Source organism: Heteronotia binoei, chromosome 2, assembly GCF_032191835.1.
Source record: "Heteronotia binoei isolate CCM8104 ecotype False Entrance Well chromosome 2, APGP_CSIRO_Hbin_v1, whole genome shotgun sequence".
NCBI lineage: Eukaryota > Metazoa > Chordata > Lepidosauria > Squamata > Gekkonidae > Heteronotia > Heteronotia binoei.
The window spans coordinates 151839160-151857449 of record NC_083224.1 but is presented as its reverse complement, the minus strand read 5'-3'; the positions used below and the strand labels follow the sequence as shown (position 1 = coordinate 151857449).

At 38.8% G+C, this 18290-nt stretch overlaps 1 protein-coding gene across 1 annotated transcript in view; it reads left to right on the top strand.

The window, feature by feature from the left end:
- CCDC18 (coiled-coil domain containing 18) overlaps positions 1 to 18290 on the top strand; it is a 46555-nt gene that overhangs the window by 4405 nt on the left and 23860 nt on the right. The window contains exons 7-18 of the mRNA XM_060232250.1: positions 496 to 624; positions 2191 to 2287; positions 3699 to 3820; positions 5329 to 5638; positions 8439 to 8527; positions 8613 to 8946; positions 9996 to 10106; positions 11249 to 11380; positions 12477 to 12611; positions 13463 to 13540; positions 16400 to 16516; positions 17699 to 17866. Coding sequence (XP_060088233.1) covers positions 496 to 624; positions 2191 to 2287; positions 3699 to 3820; positions 5329 to 5638; positions 8439 to 8527; positions 8613 to 8946; positions 9996 to 10106; positions 11249 to 11380; positions 12477 to 12611; positions 13463 to 13540; positions 16400 to 16516; positions 17699 to 17866 — 1822 coding nt within the window. The remainder of the gene's footprint in view (positions 1 to 495; positions 625 to 2190; positions 2288 to 3698; positions 3821 to 5328; positions 5639 to 8438; positions 8528 to 8612; positions 8947 to 9995; positions 10107 to 11248; positions 11381 to 12476; positions 12612 to 13462; positions 13541 to 16399; positions 16517 to 17698; positions 17867 to 18290) is intronic.

The following is an 18290-nucleotide window of genomic DNA, read 5'->3' as shown; positions in this document are numbered from 1 at the left end:
ATCAAGCTGGTCATTTGCCTCAAACGTCTTAGATCAGAGTTACCCAGCATGGTGTTCATGAGCACCATGTTGCCTGATTTGGTTCCTGTTGCTCACCAAGTGCTTTTACAAAGTGGTCATGGCCACTCTGCCCAGCAGAGCTTCTGGTTTCTATTGGAGGTTTGATTGGCTGTGCAGAGTCTTTAAAATGCTCCTTTGGCAGCCTTTGGCACCACATTATAAGAACATACACGGTGTAACTGAAGATAACCCATGGTAACCATTATTTGGCTGGCACTGTGTCATATGGCGTCTATTTTGTGGCTGAGCCCACCGCACTGACTCAGATTTCCAAAAATGCCCACAGGCTCCAAACACGTTGGGGACCCCAGTCTTAGGTGATGAGATGGGGAAAAAACCTACATTAATCTTCATGCTTAACTTGGGTACTTTGGTTGAAAAGTATGTAATATATGTTGTTCATACTTTTTATCATTTAAAATTGTTTTTTTATAGAGAGACAGAAGAGCAGTTAGTACAAAGCCATGGTATGGTAATGGAAAAAGAATATACTTTGCAGAAGTTCAAGGAGGAGTATAAAAAAATGCAACATGATTTAGTTGAACGAAGCAAATATGGAAAGAGGTGACAAACACATTCAGTTTTTATTCTGGAAAAGTGATACTACTTCTCTTGCTATAGAATAGTTATTGTGAGATGCCTTGCTTCAGGGCTTTTCTTGTAGCAGGAACTCCTTTGCATATTAGGTCACACACCCCTGATTTAGCCAATCCTCCAAGAGCTTACAGTAGGTCCTGTACTAAGAGCCCTGTAAGCTCTTGGAGGATTGGCTGCATCAGAGGTATGTGGCCTAATATGCAAAGGAGCTCCTGCTACAAAAAAAGCCGTTTTGCTTTATATATTGCTAAACAACAAACATGTTATTTCTGAAGTGATCTAGATTATTAGAGAGTATTCAGCAGTCTTGCTATCAAACTGAATGTAATCATTTCTAGCTGTTGCTTTTTGACTGGATAAAAAAGGGTTCGAAAATTGGTAAAAAATAAAATAGTGTTGCTGTGATGGTCATATTTATGACATATATATTAAAGCTTTGATGCAGTGTTTTAGACCTTGATCTGGTAAAATTTATGCTAGTACTTTGTCACAATATGAGCTCTGAGCTTGAAGGTTTTTGCCTTCAAGACCCTGTTCAGATTTCTATTCCCTCCTCTCCTTTTCATGAAGAGCCTGAGACATGTCTATTAGCTGTATTCTGAGCCTGCATCTAATCTCTCATCAGGAACAACTCTGAAGAGGAAATTAGATCTGTACCTTCACACTAACTTCTAGTTCCATTTATAGCGTCATGATACTTGCAGGGCTTTTTTCTGGGGGAATGCGACTTGGAACCTATTTGTGGAAACAAAGTTATCAAAAAGTGTTTAAAACCTCTTGAGAGGCAGCCATATTTTCTCCTTCATTTCTCAAGAGTTCCAGCACTTCTTTTTCCAGAAGTGATACTTCCAGGATACTTGCATTTGTGTTTTTTGTTCAGTGATGAAAGAGCAAACAGAACTAGATCATGACCTATGTTCTTTAGCTGCTGTTATGTATGAGAACAGCAACAAGCACACATTTCCTGTGCAAAGTGTGGGGTTTCCTGTTCAGCTTCCCCCGTCACCCTTGTATGTGCATCACTACTACTTGCATCCCTGACCAGGAAATTAATGGGAGACATTTGCTTCTGTAGGGACTCCTAATTAGGCTTCTTCTCAGTGCTGTAGGGGAATTAATAGTGGCTAATGTTTCCGATTTAGCCTTAGGAGTTTGAATTGTTAATTACTTTTAAAGCTGGATGAAGACAATAAAATGAATGCTGGCCAGTTTGTTTTGCTCTCTTTTAATATAGTGTACATTTTTGTGCTCCTATACTAAAGGATTTCAGTGTGCTGTGTGCTTTATATGGACTATTCTTTTGTCATTATGAAGGAAATATAAAACAAAGGTTACTCATTATGCTTTCAATGAAAATAGCATTATATTTTTTATAGATATAGATTTTGGGGAGAAATACGAAGTTGAAAATAACTGTGCTGTTCACTTATTGTTTGTGTTTAAAAATTTGTTTGCATGCATTATGAAAAGAATAATCTAATATCATTACTATCCTTGGTCAGTTTAAATCTGAGGTACCTCTTTCATTTAAAGAGCTGAACAGCAAAGAGACAAAGCTCTATATAATGCTGAGGAGCTTACGAGGACTTTTCAAAAGTACAAAGAAAAAATAACAGAAAAACTGGAAAAGGTAGGATTTGAGCTTTTACATAGAATTTCAAGTATAACTGAAATTTTTGAAGTCATAGTTTAGTACTAACATTAAGGTTGCTGCTAACTAGCTCTGTTTTTGTACATTTCATTGTAGCCTGTCCCACTAGGGTTGCCAGGTCCCTCTGGGCAACTGTTGGGGGTGGGAGGAGCTTCCAGAAAAGAAAGACCCAGGCTGTGTTGCTGGCATTACTCAGGAAGTGATATCATTACACCAGTGACTTCTGGGTGACGCTCTGGTATTTGGGGAAAAACTCTATAGTAAAACTGGCTTTACCATAGAGTTTTTGCCCAAATATCAGAGGGTTGCCTGGATGTTGCTGCTGTAATGACATTACTTCCTGTGCAATGCAGGTGTCATAGTCTCGGCCTTCCTCCTTCACCTAGTAAGTTCCCCCACTGGTCAGCTGATTGGTGGTTGGTGGGGGCCGGGCCTGGTGGGGAATCCCCACCTCCATTGGAGGGTCTGGCAACCCTGTATCCTACATAAAGCTGCCCTGAGCCTGCCTTGGCGGGGGAGGGCGGGATATAAAAATAAATTTATTATTATTATTACTATAAATCAACTTTATTTCATGAACAATTAAATTTACTAAAATCTGCATTTGCCAGATTGCCGTTAAAGGCACAAAGGCAGGGTTAGAAAGAAAAGGTGATAGCCTTAGCTAAAATTATTCATTCAGTTACACTGGTGTGAAAGACTGTCTTTGCATCCTTTAAAAATAGTTGCATGTAGTTGTAGATGCTTTGTGTTTATGGGAGAAACCTTTGTCTAAAGTGAATTTCTAATTGCTAAGGTGCACAAGTAATTTCAGAGATGAGACCAGACCATTTCAGGTTTGACACATTCAGCAGTAGTTTAGTTGTATAAAGATTCAAGAAATCATAGAGTTGCTTACATAGCACACAAGAGGAGGAGGAGGAAAGGAGATTGGATTTTATACCCTGCCCTGTGAGGTAGGTGGGGCTGGGAGAGCTCTCCCAGAACTGCCCTTGAGCAGAACAGCTTTGAGAAGAACTTGTGGCTGACCCAAGGTCACATCAGCAGGTGTGTGTGGAGGAATGGAGAATCAAACCCAGTTCTCCCAGATAAGAGTCCGTGCACTTAACCATTACACCAAACTGGCGGTATTCTGTGGAGACAATGTGACATAATGATTCAAATGTGATATTCTCTTCCCTGCACCCCATTCTAATACATTCCAAGAGGATGTTGGCATTGGGATTAATCAGGCTTCTGATATCCATCACACACATATGGTCCCCGGACCTTAGTTGATAAACTGACATTCCTTGTAATAGGAGGGGATGGGATATTGTATGGTAGGAACTAAAGGACTGAACACTTTTCTTCCAGCAGTCAGTCCAAGCAATTATTTCTTTTTGTTTAGGTTCAGGATGAAGAACAAATTTTAGAAAGCAAGCTAGTGAACTGTGAAAAAGAAAAGGAAAAGTTGCAGGCGCAATGTGATACTTATAGAAGAGAGCTTGAAAACATGAAAGAACAAATAAGGTAAAATGTTTGTGTTATTACTTACTTTTTTGTATAGAAAACTGCTCTGAGTTTATTTTTACAGTTGTTTTGCAATTTGGCTCATGAATTCCTATGGCGTTGTTGCTGGTTGATTCATTTGATTCACATTATATTGTGACCAGTTCTATACACACTGTACTTTTGCTGCTTAGTCGTCTATAGTGAGATTGTTTTTCAGGAATACATTGTTATTTACTGCCTCACAAAAGTCAACTGACAGAGCAATCAGATGGCTGTTTTTTCCCCTAAAGTCAGTGTTAACTTTCTATACAGCTTGGGGCTGTTTTGTTGTTGTTGTTTGCTGTATCCACCCTGAGTGTGGAACTAATGTAGTTCCAAAGTGTATTCAGATTTTGTGCTAATATTTAAGCCTCTTGATTTAGTGAAACTTATAAATATATTGTGGGAGATTGTGTGTGATTTTAATAAACTTTTCTATTATTGGGTAAAGATGATGTGTTCCATACATCTTGATATTGTTGTCTCTAGATGGATAATCTTGTTGGTCAGAGCAAAACTGAGTGTGAGAATGACACTGCAATCCTAAGCAGAGTTGAATCCTTCTAAATCATTAGAAGTCAAGTCAGTGGTGTTAGAAGGTTACAACTCTGTTTAGGATTGCATAGTCAATAAAGTAGAATCACAGAATCATAGAGTTGGGAGGGACCTCCAGGATCATCTAGTCCAACCCCCTGTAAAATGCAGGAAATTTACAAATACCTCCCTCCAGTGACACCTGCTCCACGCCCAGAAATATATATATTTTTTAATCCTCCAGGATCTCTAGCAAAACTGGCCTAGAGAAAAAATTGCTCCTGACCCCAAGGTGGTGGTGAACAGCATTTCCCTGGGTGGGTAAGAAAGGGCCACAAGAATTAAGCACTGATGCAACCTTTCCTGCCCTCCCTCTCATGATCTGCCTAAGTTCACAGAATCAGTATTGCTGTCAGATAACCATCTAGTCTCTGTAGAAACCTCCAAAGAAGGCGAGCCCATCACCTCCCGAGGAAGCCTGTTCCACTGAGGAACAACTCTGAAAGGAAGTACATCTTAATATTTAGTTGAAAACTCTTCTGATTTATTGTCAACCATGGGTTCTGGTCCAACCTTCCAGTACAACAGAAAACAACTCTGCACCATCTTCTATGACAGCCCTTCAAGTACTTGAAGGTGGTTATCATATCACCTCTCAATCATCTCTTCTTCAGGCTAAACATACCCAGCTCCTTCAGCCTTTCCTCAGAGGATATGGTCTCCAGACCCCTTACCATTTTCATTGCCGTCCACATTCCAGCTTGTCTATATCCTTTTTAAATTGTAGTGTCCCAAAATGAACACAACACTCTAGGTGAGATCTTGCCATAGCAGAGAAAAAATGATACAATAAATTTAGTAGTAAGCCGTTATTGCATACTTTGCAATAACTGTTGGGGGGGGGTGAGTTATTCAGATCTGAAGCTTTTTGTTTTTGTTTGTGATTTGTTTAGAAAATTAGTTGAAGAGAATTGTTTTGGAAAACAAAACCTAAAGAACATTGAAGCCAAAACCTCTGAACTTGAAATACTTCTAACACATTCCCAGAAGAAGAGCCTCATGCTGGAAAGTAGACTTGAAGAGCAAAATGCATTAGTTGAAGCCAAAAGTACACTAATAAAAGAAAACGCTGACTTAAAAGTTTTCATTGCACAGCAAAATGATCATCTTAAGTCATGTCATCAGGAAATTGAGAATTTAAAAACTGAAAAGAGTATTTTAGAAAGTGCTGCTTTCCAGTATTCTCAAAGTTCCCCTGAAGAGGTATGGAAACTTCTATAAAATGTTTGCAATCATGGCAGATTAAATGTATCATGTATTGACCATTGCTGAATAACTAACACTATGGACTAAAACAAATTGTACAGTGAACCCTTTATACCCTTAATGAAGTAGGAACTCTTATCAACAAATGTTGCCTTTTAGTAATCATTTCCAAACATTATAAAATTCTTTTTAACAAACAGTCATTGCAGTATTACAAATACACAACTTAAACTTGTTGGAATAACAACTAGTCTTGAATATTTACTCATTGCCATTATCCAATTTAATATAAAACAAAGGCACAATTCTACAAGTCTAAGAGTTATATTTCAGGGGTGGCCAACGGTAGCTCTCCAGATGTTTTTTGCCTACAACTCCCATCAGCCCCAGCCAGCATGGCCAATGGCTGGGGCTGATGGGAGTTGTAGGCAAAAAAACATCTGGAGAGCTACCGTTGGCCACCCCTGTTATATTTCATTCCTTCCTCCAGAACTTCTGGTTGTCAGAAAAATACACTTTTTAATATGACCACCTCTTAACTGAATAAGTTTTAACAATTTTGATAGTTTTACAATGCCTAAATCTAAAATTTGATTGTAAGATGTTTAGGTTTTTTTTTGTTGTTGTTTTGCTAGTAGCATTTTTGGAGATGTAAACATGTTAAGAATCATCCTTTTGGACAATATGTGTTAATTAGTCTGAGACTACTGAGACTAAATACTGCTCTGGCACTTAAAGGGATGATAATTCCTGTAATATGATAAATGTCTATAAGGCCAGAATGTTTTTACCATTGAATACTGCCAAAACAGAAGTTTAAGATCAGCCTTCTTTTCTCCACATTTCCAACATATATATACTGGTTTGTGTGATATATCGTTTATGAGGGGTTAAACAACAATTTTTATTTTTTATTTTTTTTATTTATTTAGAATTTATATCCCGCCCTTCCCACGAGTGGCTCAGGGCGGCTTCCAATTTTAGATGACTTTATAAAAATATCTCTCATACATATTTGCTGTAACAGCAGGAGAGGAGAAAATAGTTTGCCATTCTTTTTCAGTAATGGTTTTACCAATCATCTGTTATCATTTCTGTACAAAATTACATTTCAATGTTTCTGAAACTGGAGATAAGCAGCCATTTATAGCTGACTTAAATCCCTTCTGTACTTTCTTCCTCCATACTATCTCTTCAAATTTTGTCAAACATGAATTCATTTGGTTTGCCATCATATAGTTTTGGAAAAAAACCTGAAACCATTTTTTCATTTTTCTGTCTTCTTTCCAAATATGGGAGACAATTCCCATTAAGGGTTACATCCAGTAGCCTAGTACAGTTTGTTTTGATCCAGTCTATATCCTTTTTAAATTGTAGCGCCTCATACTGAACACATGGATGCATGATTTTTAAACTGTGCATGAAATACAAAGGACTGCAATAATGAACTGCCTGGGCTTTAATCCTTCTAAAAGATGTTCAGATATCAATTACTGCCTCAGTCACTGGGTTACTAAGCTTTATACCAGTGATGGCCAAGCTGTGGCTTAGGAGCCACATGTGACTCTTTCACACATATTTCACACTTGGCTCTCAAAGCCCCCTCCCGCCCTGTCAGGTTGCTAGGAAAAGGCATTTCTCTCTTTAAATCACTTTGGCAAGCCGGCCAGCAGCTTGGAGAATGCATTTAAAGTTAGTTGCTTTCTTCCACCTTTCTCTCCCTCCTCCCTCCCCCATACATTTGCCTCCCTCCTCTCAACCATCTCAAACATTTTTTATGTGACTCTTATGTTAAGCAAGTTTGGCAACCCCTGCTTTATACAGTCTCTCCTTATAGCATTTACTTTAAAAGCATATCATGAAATATCAGGCAATGGGATTCTTGATCGAACTTAAACTAAGATTCTTCTTGATTTGCATATATCCACTTATGAATAGTCTTTAATATTCTGCATGATTACTTTACTATATTTAGATTTACCAATCCACCTTCTAATTTTCCTCTCTGTAAAGGTTTTAGGGTTACCTTTGATTTTTTATTAGTCCATATATGTTTTGTAAATTCTTTTTGGCATGAATTTAGTATTTGACTTTTGAGTTTTATAGGTACGGTACATTTTTAAAAATAAAAAGTCTGAGAATAGTAATTTTTAAAGTTATTTTTAAAACATTATAAAATGCTTTCCAAGGAGGAAGTGGGTATGCAGCCATGTTTTTATAGGTTATTTATTTATTTAATCAAATTTATATCCCGCCCTCCCCTAATGGGCTCGTATATGTTGGATGTCATGAGAACGTGACATTGGGAAGCAGTCGGACAATGACCAGTCTGAATAAAGTAACCCATTTTCTTCTTCCAGATATTCACAGTGAGGCTTACTTGTTATGCTTTTAAACATTTTAGCTGAGTTACTCTTACCCCTGACCCTACCGTAAGTCTAGTTTTAGTGGAAAAATTCCCCTCCATCCTTGCTTGCTTAGCTTTGTGTTCTGCATCGTACCACACAGATTTTTATTACTAATATTCGGTGTATGTGCGGAAGCTAGTAATCAGCAAATCAAATGAGAAATACCATGATGTAAAGCATGCAGAGGAATTGTATACACATAGTGTTTCTTTCTCTTTTTTGCTACAGCAGATCTTGCACACCACATTGCATGCTGCTTTTGAATTCCAAGATTCTCCGTTATTGAAAAGCAGTTTTCAATCATATGATAGGGAGGAGGGGCTGGTGTTCCAAAAAAGAATGAGAATCTTCATTGTTTGCATAAACCTTTTCCCCCCTTTAATCTGCAGTCTGAATCAGATCATGGTGAACATCATTCCAAAGAAGCCTCTTGTGCTGGTTGCTGTGTTAGAAGTAGATCCCTGATAGAAGAGCTAAGGTAGTGTTTTCAAGCTACTATATATTATGTGATTGTATTTTGAGCAACAAAGAAACATCTTTGTCACCCAGCTTTTTCCTCGTAGACTAAAACTGCAAATGAAAGATGCAGAGATTCAGAAAATCATGGTCAATAAGATAGCTCAGAACTTCTTTGATGAAAGTGAAGGACAAGAATGCAGTGTATTGCACAGCCTGGAAGTTGAGCAAGTAAAACAATTGGAACTGATCAATAAGAAGTTTGAAAAGGAGAAGCAGAAATTAGTGAAACGTCTAAAAGAGTTGCATGCCAAGCTGGAAAAATATAAAGAAGAGAATTCTTCTTTAAAGGCTGACATGGCCCAGCGAACAACTCAGTTTCAAGCAATACAGGAAGAACTATTGGAGAAAGCTACAAAATCTACCAACATGGAACGAAAAGTAAGTGGGGGGAAAAGAAGTCTGTGATGTCAACCGTTCAGTAGTTTAATTGATTAATTGCATAAATATAACTTCTGAAAGGCCACACGAGTGCTTTTTAAACCAGTTGCTGATCAGCTGGGAGGGACCCATGTGACTGACCCCATGGGTGGGCTTCAAAAAGTTACACTAGTACAGTAGGATGGACAAGCAGCCCTGTACTGCAAGAACAAAGGGCAGCAATACTCCATCTAAGCTGTCGAGTCTTGTGAGCAAAAATTCTACTTTGTGAGCAACTGCCATTAAAGTTGTGAGCAGGTGATTTGGCGATTGCATAAATTAGTTTGCTCTGGGGCCATTCTTCCTGAGCTAAGACAAAAATGTGAGCTGCAGGCGAAAAGACTGTGAGCTAGCTCACACTAACTCAGTTTAGAGGGAACAATGAAGGGCACCTGCAGTCATTCCAAAAATCTGCCCACTATAAATTTTACTTTTTCCAGTAATTCATCCAGAGATCCAGCCCAGCCCCCCTCCCCTTTTTGCATTGGGTTGAGGTTGCTTAGGTTGGCTATTCACAAATTATTTAGATCTTATTCAGATAGTTGAACTATATAATACCTGAAGTGTATCTGAGCCTTTCAGGCATCTTTCCAAAAGCTCTAAACTGGAGCAGTGGCATTATATCCTGTCCTCAATATAATTGTTGGGGTGGGGGAATAAATAATTAGTGCTGCAAGCAGGATAGCTGTATGCTCACCATTTTTAGATACCAAGAAATCAGAGAAATGGTATTAAATGGTAGCATTACTGGGAAAAGGAGGGCTTGAAAATATTTGTCCCTTTTCTCCATCCTTTCATGGGAAGGTTATATTGGCACTCATGCTAGGTATTTACTTTCAGCAAATGTTAGCTTCTCTTGTTCACAATTTTTATGTTGCTTAGTGACATCACTTGAACTATCGAGGTAGTTCTAATGATATTTTTGTAGCTACACAGAACAAGGGAGGGTGGCTGCCTTTATTCATTTCAAAAATGTCTATATTCTTTTTTTCTCCTGGATTCAATTACAGGCAGCAAGGAATTCTTCTAAGATTTCAGCTCTTGAAAAACAATTGGAAGAAAAGACAGTTGCATATACAAATGCTGCCTCAAGAAATACTGAGCTGGAACAGAACCTAATGGTAAAACATTTGGGGTGGGGGGAGATGTATTCCTAGTTGTAATGTTAACCTTGATATGTTAACAAGTTTTGGTATTTTAAATGGTTCTGTCTTAAACATTTTTTAGTACAATATAAAATCTTCCATTCCAAAGAGCAGCATTTTATTTGTCCTCTTTCAGCCCCTAGATATGTAGGAAATTGAATTAAAAGACAATATCTACAGCAGGAGTGGCCAAACTGTGACTCGGGAGCCACATGTGGCTCTTTCACACATGCGGGCCAAGGGAGGCCTGACTAAAGACCACTAGAAAGAGAGCCTTCTCGATAGCAGCCCCCTACTGGTGGAACCAACTGCCAGAGGAAGTGAGGGCCTTGCGGGACCTTGCCCAGTTTCGCAGAGCCTGTAAGACCACTCTCTTCCGGTTGGCTTTTATCTGACGCTGGGCCTGTACTGTAGGGAAATTGAAGAAATATGGTCGCCATTGAAATTATACAACATCAAAGAGGCTAGCACCAAATCATTTTTGACTGTTTTAATTATTGAATGTGAAATGTTATAATATTGTTTGGATTTAAATTGTTTGTTGTGGTTTTATGCTGTGAGCTGCCCTGAGCCTGCCTCGGTGGGGAGGGTGGGATATAAATCAAGTAAAGTAAAGTGACTTGGAGAATGTATTTAAAGTTGCTTTCTTTCCACTCGCCCTCCCTGCTCCTTCCCACACATCTATTTTCCTCCCTCCCTCCCTTGCACCTCTCAAACATCTGACATTTATTCTATGTGGCTCTTAAATTACGCAAGTTTGGCCACCTGACCTACAATGAAGATCCATAACTTTTTTTCTGTTAGACCGGGGTGGCCAAACTGTGGCTCAGGAGCCACATTTGCCTCTTTCACACACATTGTATGGCTCTTGGGGGGAAAAACCCATCTCACTGGATGGCAGCTTGGAGAATGCATTTAAAGTTGCTTTCTTTCCCTCTCCCATCTATTTACTTTCTTACCTTCCTTCCTTCCATCTTGCGGATCTCAAACATCTGACTTTCATGTCTTACATGTCAAACATATGATGTTTATTCTATGTGGCTCTTATGTTACGAACATTTGGTCAGCCCCGTGCTAGACATTAGTGTATATATGCCATGCATGCGGTTGTTTTTTAGGAAGTACGTTCTCAGCTTCACAATTTGGAAAGAAACTTTGCTGAGGAACGTGAGGAGTTCATTCAAACTCTAGAAAAAACAAAGCTGCTTCATCTTGAGCAACACAAAGAAATGGAGAACCAGATTGAATTAGTAAGATTATGTCTTGCATTATATTGTTTTTGCAATGAATATTAATATTGATTATTTTTGTCTTAGTAATTATTATTATATATTCACTTTACTGTACTGTAATGTTCTATATTGGAAGCCATGCTAGTTAAGAGTGGAGGGGTCCAATTGACTTAAATAAATAAAAATAACAAATAAGCAGCAATCCTGAAGTTCTTGTTCAAGTGCTGAGGGAAAAAAATAAGAATGCTTATCAGTCTTGCATTGGCTGCTTCTTGTGATCTTTTAAAAATGTACTTTGATGTAATGTTAATTTCCTATGCTTCGAACACCACTGTGCAGGGAGAGCATCAGAGGTGGCAATAGAAGAGTTAGCAGGAAACAGTGAGGTGATAACATTTGGGCGGCAAGATACAATTTGGATTGCATCAGGAGTGGGACACACAACAGTCACTAGAGGCAGAAATCCTTTTGCCTGCAGGAACACTGTGCTGGATTCAAGCCAGTGTTTGAAAGGCTGGTCAACAACATTCACCTCTCCTCTGATTCTAAGAATCCATACAAAGTTCGGTTCCTGAACAAAAGTTTGTCTGTCTTAAATCCAATAAACTTTAAACATTTGAAGTATTGAACACTAAATTTAGGTAGAGGTCTTCTAGCATTGATCCTCCTTTTGCCTGCAGGAACACTGTGCTGGATTCAAGCCAGTGTTTGAAAGGCTGGTCAACAACATTCACCTCTCCTCTGATTCTAAGAATCCAAACAACGTTCGATTCCTGAACAAAAGTTTGCCTGTCTTAAATCCAATAAACTTTAAACATTTGAAGTATTGAACACTAAATTTAGGTAGAGGTCTTCTAGCATTGATCCTCGGTTAGGAAAGTTTTATGTTGTGGCATTTATAATCACTGTGTTCTCATACTTTTTTGAAGGGGTCAACATTTTTATTCTAAAACATCTTTCCCACCTCTGAAATGTAAAATACTGCTGGTGACATCACTGTAACTGATACTATAGATGTTGTTAGTGATAAATAATGCTGACGAAGTTATCTGCCATGCTCAAAGAAATATATGCAAGGTATAGTGTAGGGAAATAAAGAAATCTTTTTATGTAGCTTCAGACTCAACTGGAAACCCGAAGCCAGCAACTCCAGGAGCAAGAGAAGACAGTGTCCATTTTACACCAGGATGTTATATGTAAACAACGCCAACTTGAATCACTGGACCAACAGTTACTAGACAGCAATGAGGTAGCACTAATTCTTTGTTGTCACACTGTTTGCTGAATAGTTCCCCCCCATTATTTTAAGTTTGTTTTTAAGAGTCATGCTTGGTTGTTTAGAGGAATTGCTAAAGGTGAACAACATCTATAGTATCATCTATGGGAGCAACATCTCGTATATTTCTCTGGGAATGGAGAACCAATCCTGTGTTAAACAGGACTATGACCCTGTGGGTGTTCATATAGAGAGGGGCTATAGGTAGCACATGTGCTTTGCTGCACAGGGCCCCAGGTTCAGCCCTTATCTTTTTCAATTAAAACAATCTCAGGGACTAAGACTGGCAAAGGCCTCTGCTTAGGACACTGTAGAACAGACAGAACAGAGCTGGACACAAGATTACTGGCAGCTTCATATGTCCCTATCTGGTGTTTCCACGTGCCTCTTTGTAATGGCTGAGGAAGTAGTAGAGTGGTTCTCCCATGACTGCTCAAAATACCCTTGCAGCATCTTATCCTTGGAAATACTCATGTGAAGTATGTTTGATTGAGATGGTGACGAGCCCAAAGTCACTCAGTTCACTTCATGGCTGCATGGAGATTGGAGCCCAGATCTGCCCAGTCCTAGTTGGACAGATTCATACCTACACCACACAAATCTGCAAGCACTATGCCACTCATGGTCTTAATTAAGATCAAGAACCTCTGAGGAGGTTTTCTTTTATATAAAAACAGAAAAGGATTGAACATTTTGATGGCACTCAGCCTTATACAGAATGGTGCCAGAAAAGTTACAGTTCCCCCCCCCCTGGTGATTTAAAGTTAACTATAAAATCTGAGCAATAAAATAAAAAATTGTCTTCTTAATTCTGGTACAAACAGGCAATGGAAAAGCAGAATATCAAGAACAAAGAAATTTTGAAGACAATACAGGGCCAGCTAACTGAGGAAACAATAAAGGTAAATAGCATTTTTACAGTATCTTACAACTTGCAGGATCTTTATGGGTTTTTTAAATCCTAGCTGGACAAAATATGATGTTGATTACAATGGAAGGGCTTGTTACTGTCAGTCTCGTTCTTTTCATTTTGAAAGAAGAAATTGAGAATGAATCCCTAAAATGTTGTTGCTTTATGTGACAAGGTTATCATGAGATGTAATTGTATAAAGAAAATTCTTATGTATTTTAAATATTATATATATATGAGATGGATTATTCCTTGATTCTACGATATAATAAATTCTTATAATACTGTATAAATGGTTATAATTTACATGGGGTTGTATTGGTTTGGTGGAGAATGTCCACTGACAGAAAGTGGGGTTGATTTTCAGCAATATCTCCCCCCCCCCCCGCTGTTCTTGGGGAGAAGCATCCTGTCCCCCAGGAGCAGCATTTGGGAGGGGGGGTATTGTGGGAAGTGAGGAACGTGTGCTACACTATTGGAAATCTCTTTCTTCAGCAATCACTTTCTGTGGGATCCAAGTCATAGTCTCTTTAGTGGTAGCTGATGAAGGGAACTTTGGCTCTTGAAAGCTTTTTTTTTTTTGCCTTCAAGTTACAGCTTATGGTGACCCCGTAGGGTTTTCAAGGCAAGAGTTGTTCAGAGGTGATCTCTGCATAGCAACCCTCTACATGGGGCTGCCTCTGTGCCGAACCCGGAAGTTGCAGCTGGTGCAGAACGCGGCAGCTAGGCTGTTATTAGGGCTTCCAAAATGGGAGCACATACCCCCGGGGCTGCGCGGACTGCACTGGCTGCCAGTTGTATACCGGGTTCGTTACAAAGTGCTGGTTATCACCTTTAAAGCCCTATATAGTTGAGGACCTGGCTACCTGAAGGACCGTCTCTCCCCATATGAACCCCAGAGAGCACTGAGGTCAGCTGGGAAGAACCAGCTGACTATCCCCGGGCCGAAGGAGGCAAAATTAAAGAATACCCGTACACGGGCCTTCTCCATTGCAGCTCCACACCTATGGAACCAGCTCCCGGAAGAAGTGCAGGCCCTACGGAGCCTTGAACAGTTCCGCAGGGCCTGCAAGACCATCCTTTTTAAGATGGCCTTTACCTGACTGAACGACTGATGATTCGCCCTAAGTGATTCCGCCATAATATTTACGCCTAATAGAGTAGCACCAGGAATGTTAATTTTAAGTGGAATGTTTTAAGTGAATGTGATTTTAAAACCTGTTGTATAATTTATTGTATGGATTGAGATGTTGTTAGCCGCCCTGAGCCTGCTTCAGCGGGGAGGGCGGGATATAAATAAAATGTTGTTGTTATTATTATTATTATCCCTAGTATTCCTTGGTGGTTTCCCATCCAAATACTGACTGTGGCCAACAACTGCTTAGCTTCCAAGATGTGACAGGATTGGGCTAGCCTGGTCAGGGTTCTTGAAACCTTATACCCTGGAAATCTTGTTGGTCTTTAAGATGCTCCTGGATTCGTATTTCGCTTTTCTGTTGCAGACCAGCAAGGCTACACACCTGAAACTATCATTGTACATGGTAGTTTACAGAGTAAGATATGCAAAGAAGACATGTCCATTCCCTTAAATAAAGTTTAACTGTGTGAGAAAGGCAGGAAAGGATAGGGTGAAAAGAGAGTAAAAGGAGAAGCAGTAGGTGTGATTGTGAGCAAATGCAGTTATGCCTACTCAAAACATAAGATGTGATTCAGATTATACAAACTGGAATTCTTTCATAGTCACAAACCAGGCTGATTACCCGGGCTTGCATCCTTTTGCACAGTGCAATGGGCTTGAAATTTCCACTGTATTGAGTTAGTTATGAAATCCAGGCATGAGTGCAATAACAAACTAAGTTTTGTTTAAGAATCCAAGAACTAGGAAAGAAACTTCCATGTGTTTTGATGTCTGAATGTGGGTGCCTTGACTAATTAGAATTAGTTAAAAGCCCTTTGCATGCATTGTAGAAAGGGAGTGAACATGCAGATCTGTTAATTAACTAAATTCATGCCTCTAACAAACAAACTGCATTTAGTCATGAATCTTGGGCTGAATCTTCAGTTTCAGTTAAGGATGAAGATTAAATGGCTAAGCAGTAGTGTTTGGGGAAAAGGTAGATTTGAGAAGGGAGGGATTAGAATGGAAGGAGAAGAGAAAGTAAGTGCTGTCTGTATGATCTGTGAGAGAGTTCCAGGTATCATCACCTGATGCTTTAAGATAAAAGTTCCAAAAGGAGCAAAAAATTCAGAAAGATGTGTTTGGATGGTGAGGAAAGTGATTCAGCTAATAAATAAAAATTATCTACAAATATTAACAACCAGCATTTCAGTACTCGCATTCTCTCTCCTTTAAATGGCTATGGTAGTAAGGGTGCTTATTGGAATTTTCAAGCCCATTGCACTGTGCAAAACACACTGGGATGTGTTTTTTCAAGCCCCTGGAGCACTCTGATGTAAAGCTGCTGCTGATAGCCTGACTTTTGTGCAGCCATTGGACACTAGCTCTATTTGTCCACCCTTGGTAACAGACCAGTGATGAGGCTGTTTATTTGGGTAACTTCAACCGACATGAGAGAGAGAGAAGGGATGATCTTGTAAACTTGTTTAATGCAGCCCCATCTTCTGTGGTTTTTTGTTCACATGGTTCCCACAGTCCTTAGCTCTGCCTTTTCAGGAGCCAAAAACAACCCCTCTTCTGTCTTTCTCTAGATGAAAAGTTGGTAGGCTTCAACCCAATGTGTTGACTTTGTACCTGCAAAGTAGAAAATCTGATTTTATGTGTAATCAAATGTGTTTGTTGGAGAGCAACTACACTAACTTTTCCTCATGCTAAATTATTCTATCTAATTAGGTCAGACAGCTACAGACAGCACTAGATATCTGTCAGGAAGAGTTATCATTGTACTTGAATCGACTAGAAGAAAATAAAGAGTCATTTGAGAAACAGCTGAAGAAGAAATCTGAAGAGGTAAACTGGATGCTTTTGACCATTTTGTGTGATGCAGTTGGTATGGGTCTCCCCATTTAGTGGGGTTGGAAATTGCCCATAAGAAAGCAGTTCTTGTTATGGAAAGAATTAGCATAGAAGGATATTTTATTGAAAGGAATTGTAAAGAAAGAACAGACTTTTGATGATGTATTAACACAGCAGGTCTGAAATCTTACATGTGGCTTAGGATGTTAAGTGGGCCACACAGTAGTGTGAAAAATCTCATATTCAAACTCTGATATTCAAAGTCACAATAAATCTTCCTAGGAATCACTGCTTTATTTAAAATTGGGGCATATGGACTGAATATGACCAATGATTTGACATGTTTTTTATGAATGGTCTTCTTTATAGTGCTGTGCATAATTTGCCTGTGTGATAACATATTTTTGTATAAATTATGGGATTTGACATTCTTTGTATGGAATACTTTGTATGTTGTATCTGCTGTGATATAGTTTTGTGGTGTTTGTGTCTTTTAGCATGTTGCATTAGAAATATGTTACTTTACCTTTAAGAGGTTTGTGTAATGGCAGTTGTAAATGAGATGTTTGCCTTTTTAAACATGTTAGTTGCACCATTAGGGTGCACAAGAAGCCACATACTGAACTGTAGCCAATGTGAAATTGCTACTGGAGACGCTCTGCGTCCCTCTTTTTTGAAAATTGTGTAAAAAATCTATATAATTGAATCAATATGTAGGTATGATATATTTTTTCACTGGAAGAGGGTTGGTGGTGTCTGAATGTCCTTCTGATATTTTTGTATAATATTTTCTTTTGTTAGTGGTCCCAGGTCTGATGAAGACTGGAAAGAAACAAGTACTTAATCGATTGGCTTGTCACCACACTACTTTGGGACTTGAATATACATGTTTTGGACATTTGGAGTGATTTCTATATACTTAGTAAATTGGTCACTAGCTTGCATTTTTTGTTGTGTTTTCCATTATAGTGGCCTCTCTCAGATTGTATTTACCAGTATTTAAAATTTGGGCAGAATTTTCAAATTATGTATACTTGAATTTTAGTTTGTAATGAATTTCTTTGATGGCAACTCATATTATTAGTGGTTTAGTAATAGCTGCTCTGAAGATCATGTACACCGAGAATAAATATCAAAGTTACTGCCACATCATAACCACATGCTGATATGTTTCAGGTACAACGGCTGCAAAAAGAAATAAAGATTAAAAATGACAACCTTCAAGCAACCAGTGAGCAAAATCTCCTTCTGCAACAGACACTACAGCAGCAGCAGCAAATGTTGCATCAGGAAACTATTAGAAATGGTGATCTAGAAGACAGCCAAGCTAGACTTCAAAAGCAGGTGCATTTTTTATGTCAAATGTTAAAGTTATTTATAAAGGCTCTCTGGGGTTTATGTTGCAGAAGATCACTTGGAAAAAATGATTAGCTGTCCCTAATCCTTAAAAAACCCACTAGCTTTGAACAGCTGTAGGAACACTGAGCGCTTGGAATTTTTGACACTGTGTCATAAACTTTTTGTGAAAGACCACTTAGTTTCAAAAGTAGTTATCATAAGAGGCTGTCAGAAAAAAACATCCTAAACCCCTCTCGGACACACAGAACTATATCCCTATCTATGTGCAGTTTTTCAAGTACCATATAGAATATATGTAAAACTATGGAAACTGTATTTGCTTCATGGTGCAGCTAACTTGAATACAATTAAAAACAAAACAAAATGGGTAAAAACAAAATGACCATCCCTGGACCGAGAGAGGTCAAAC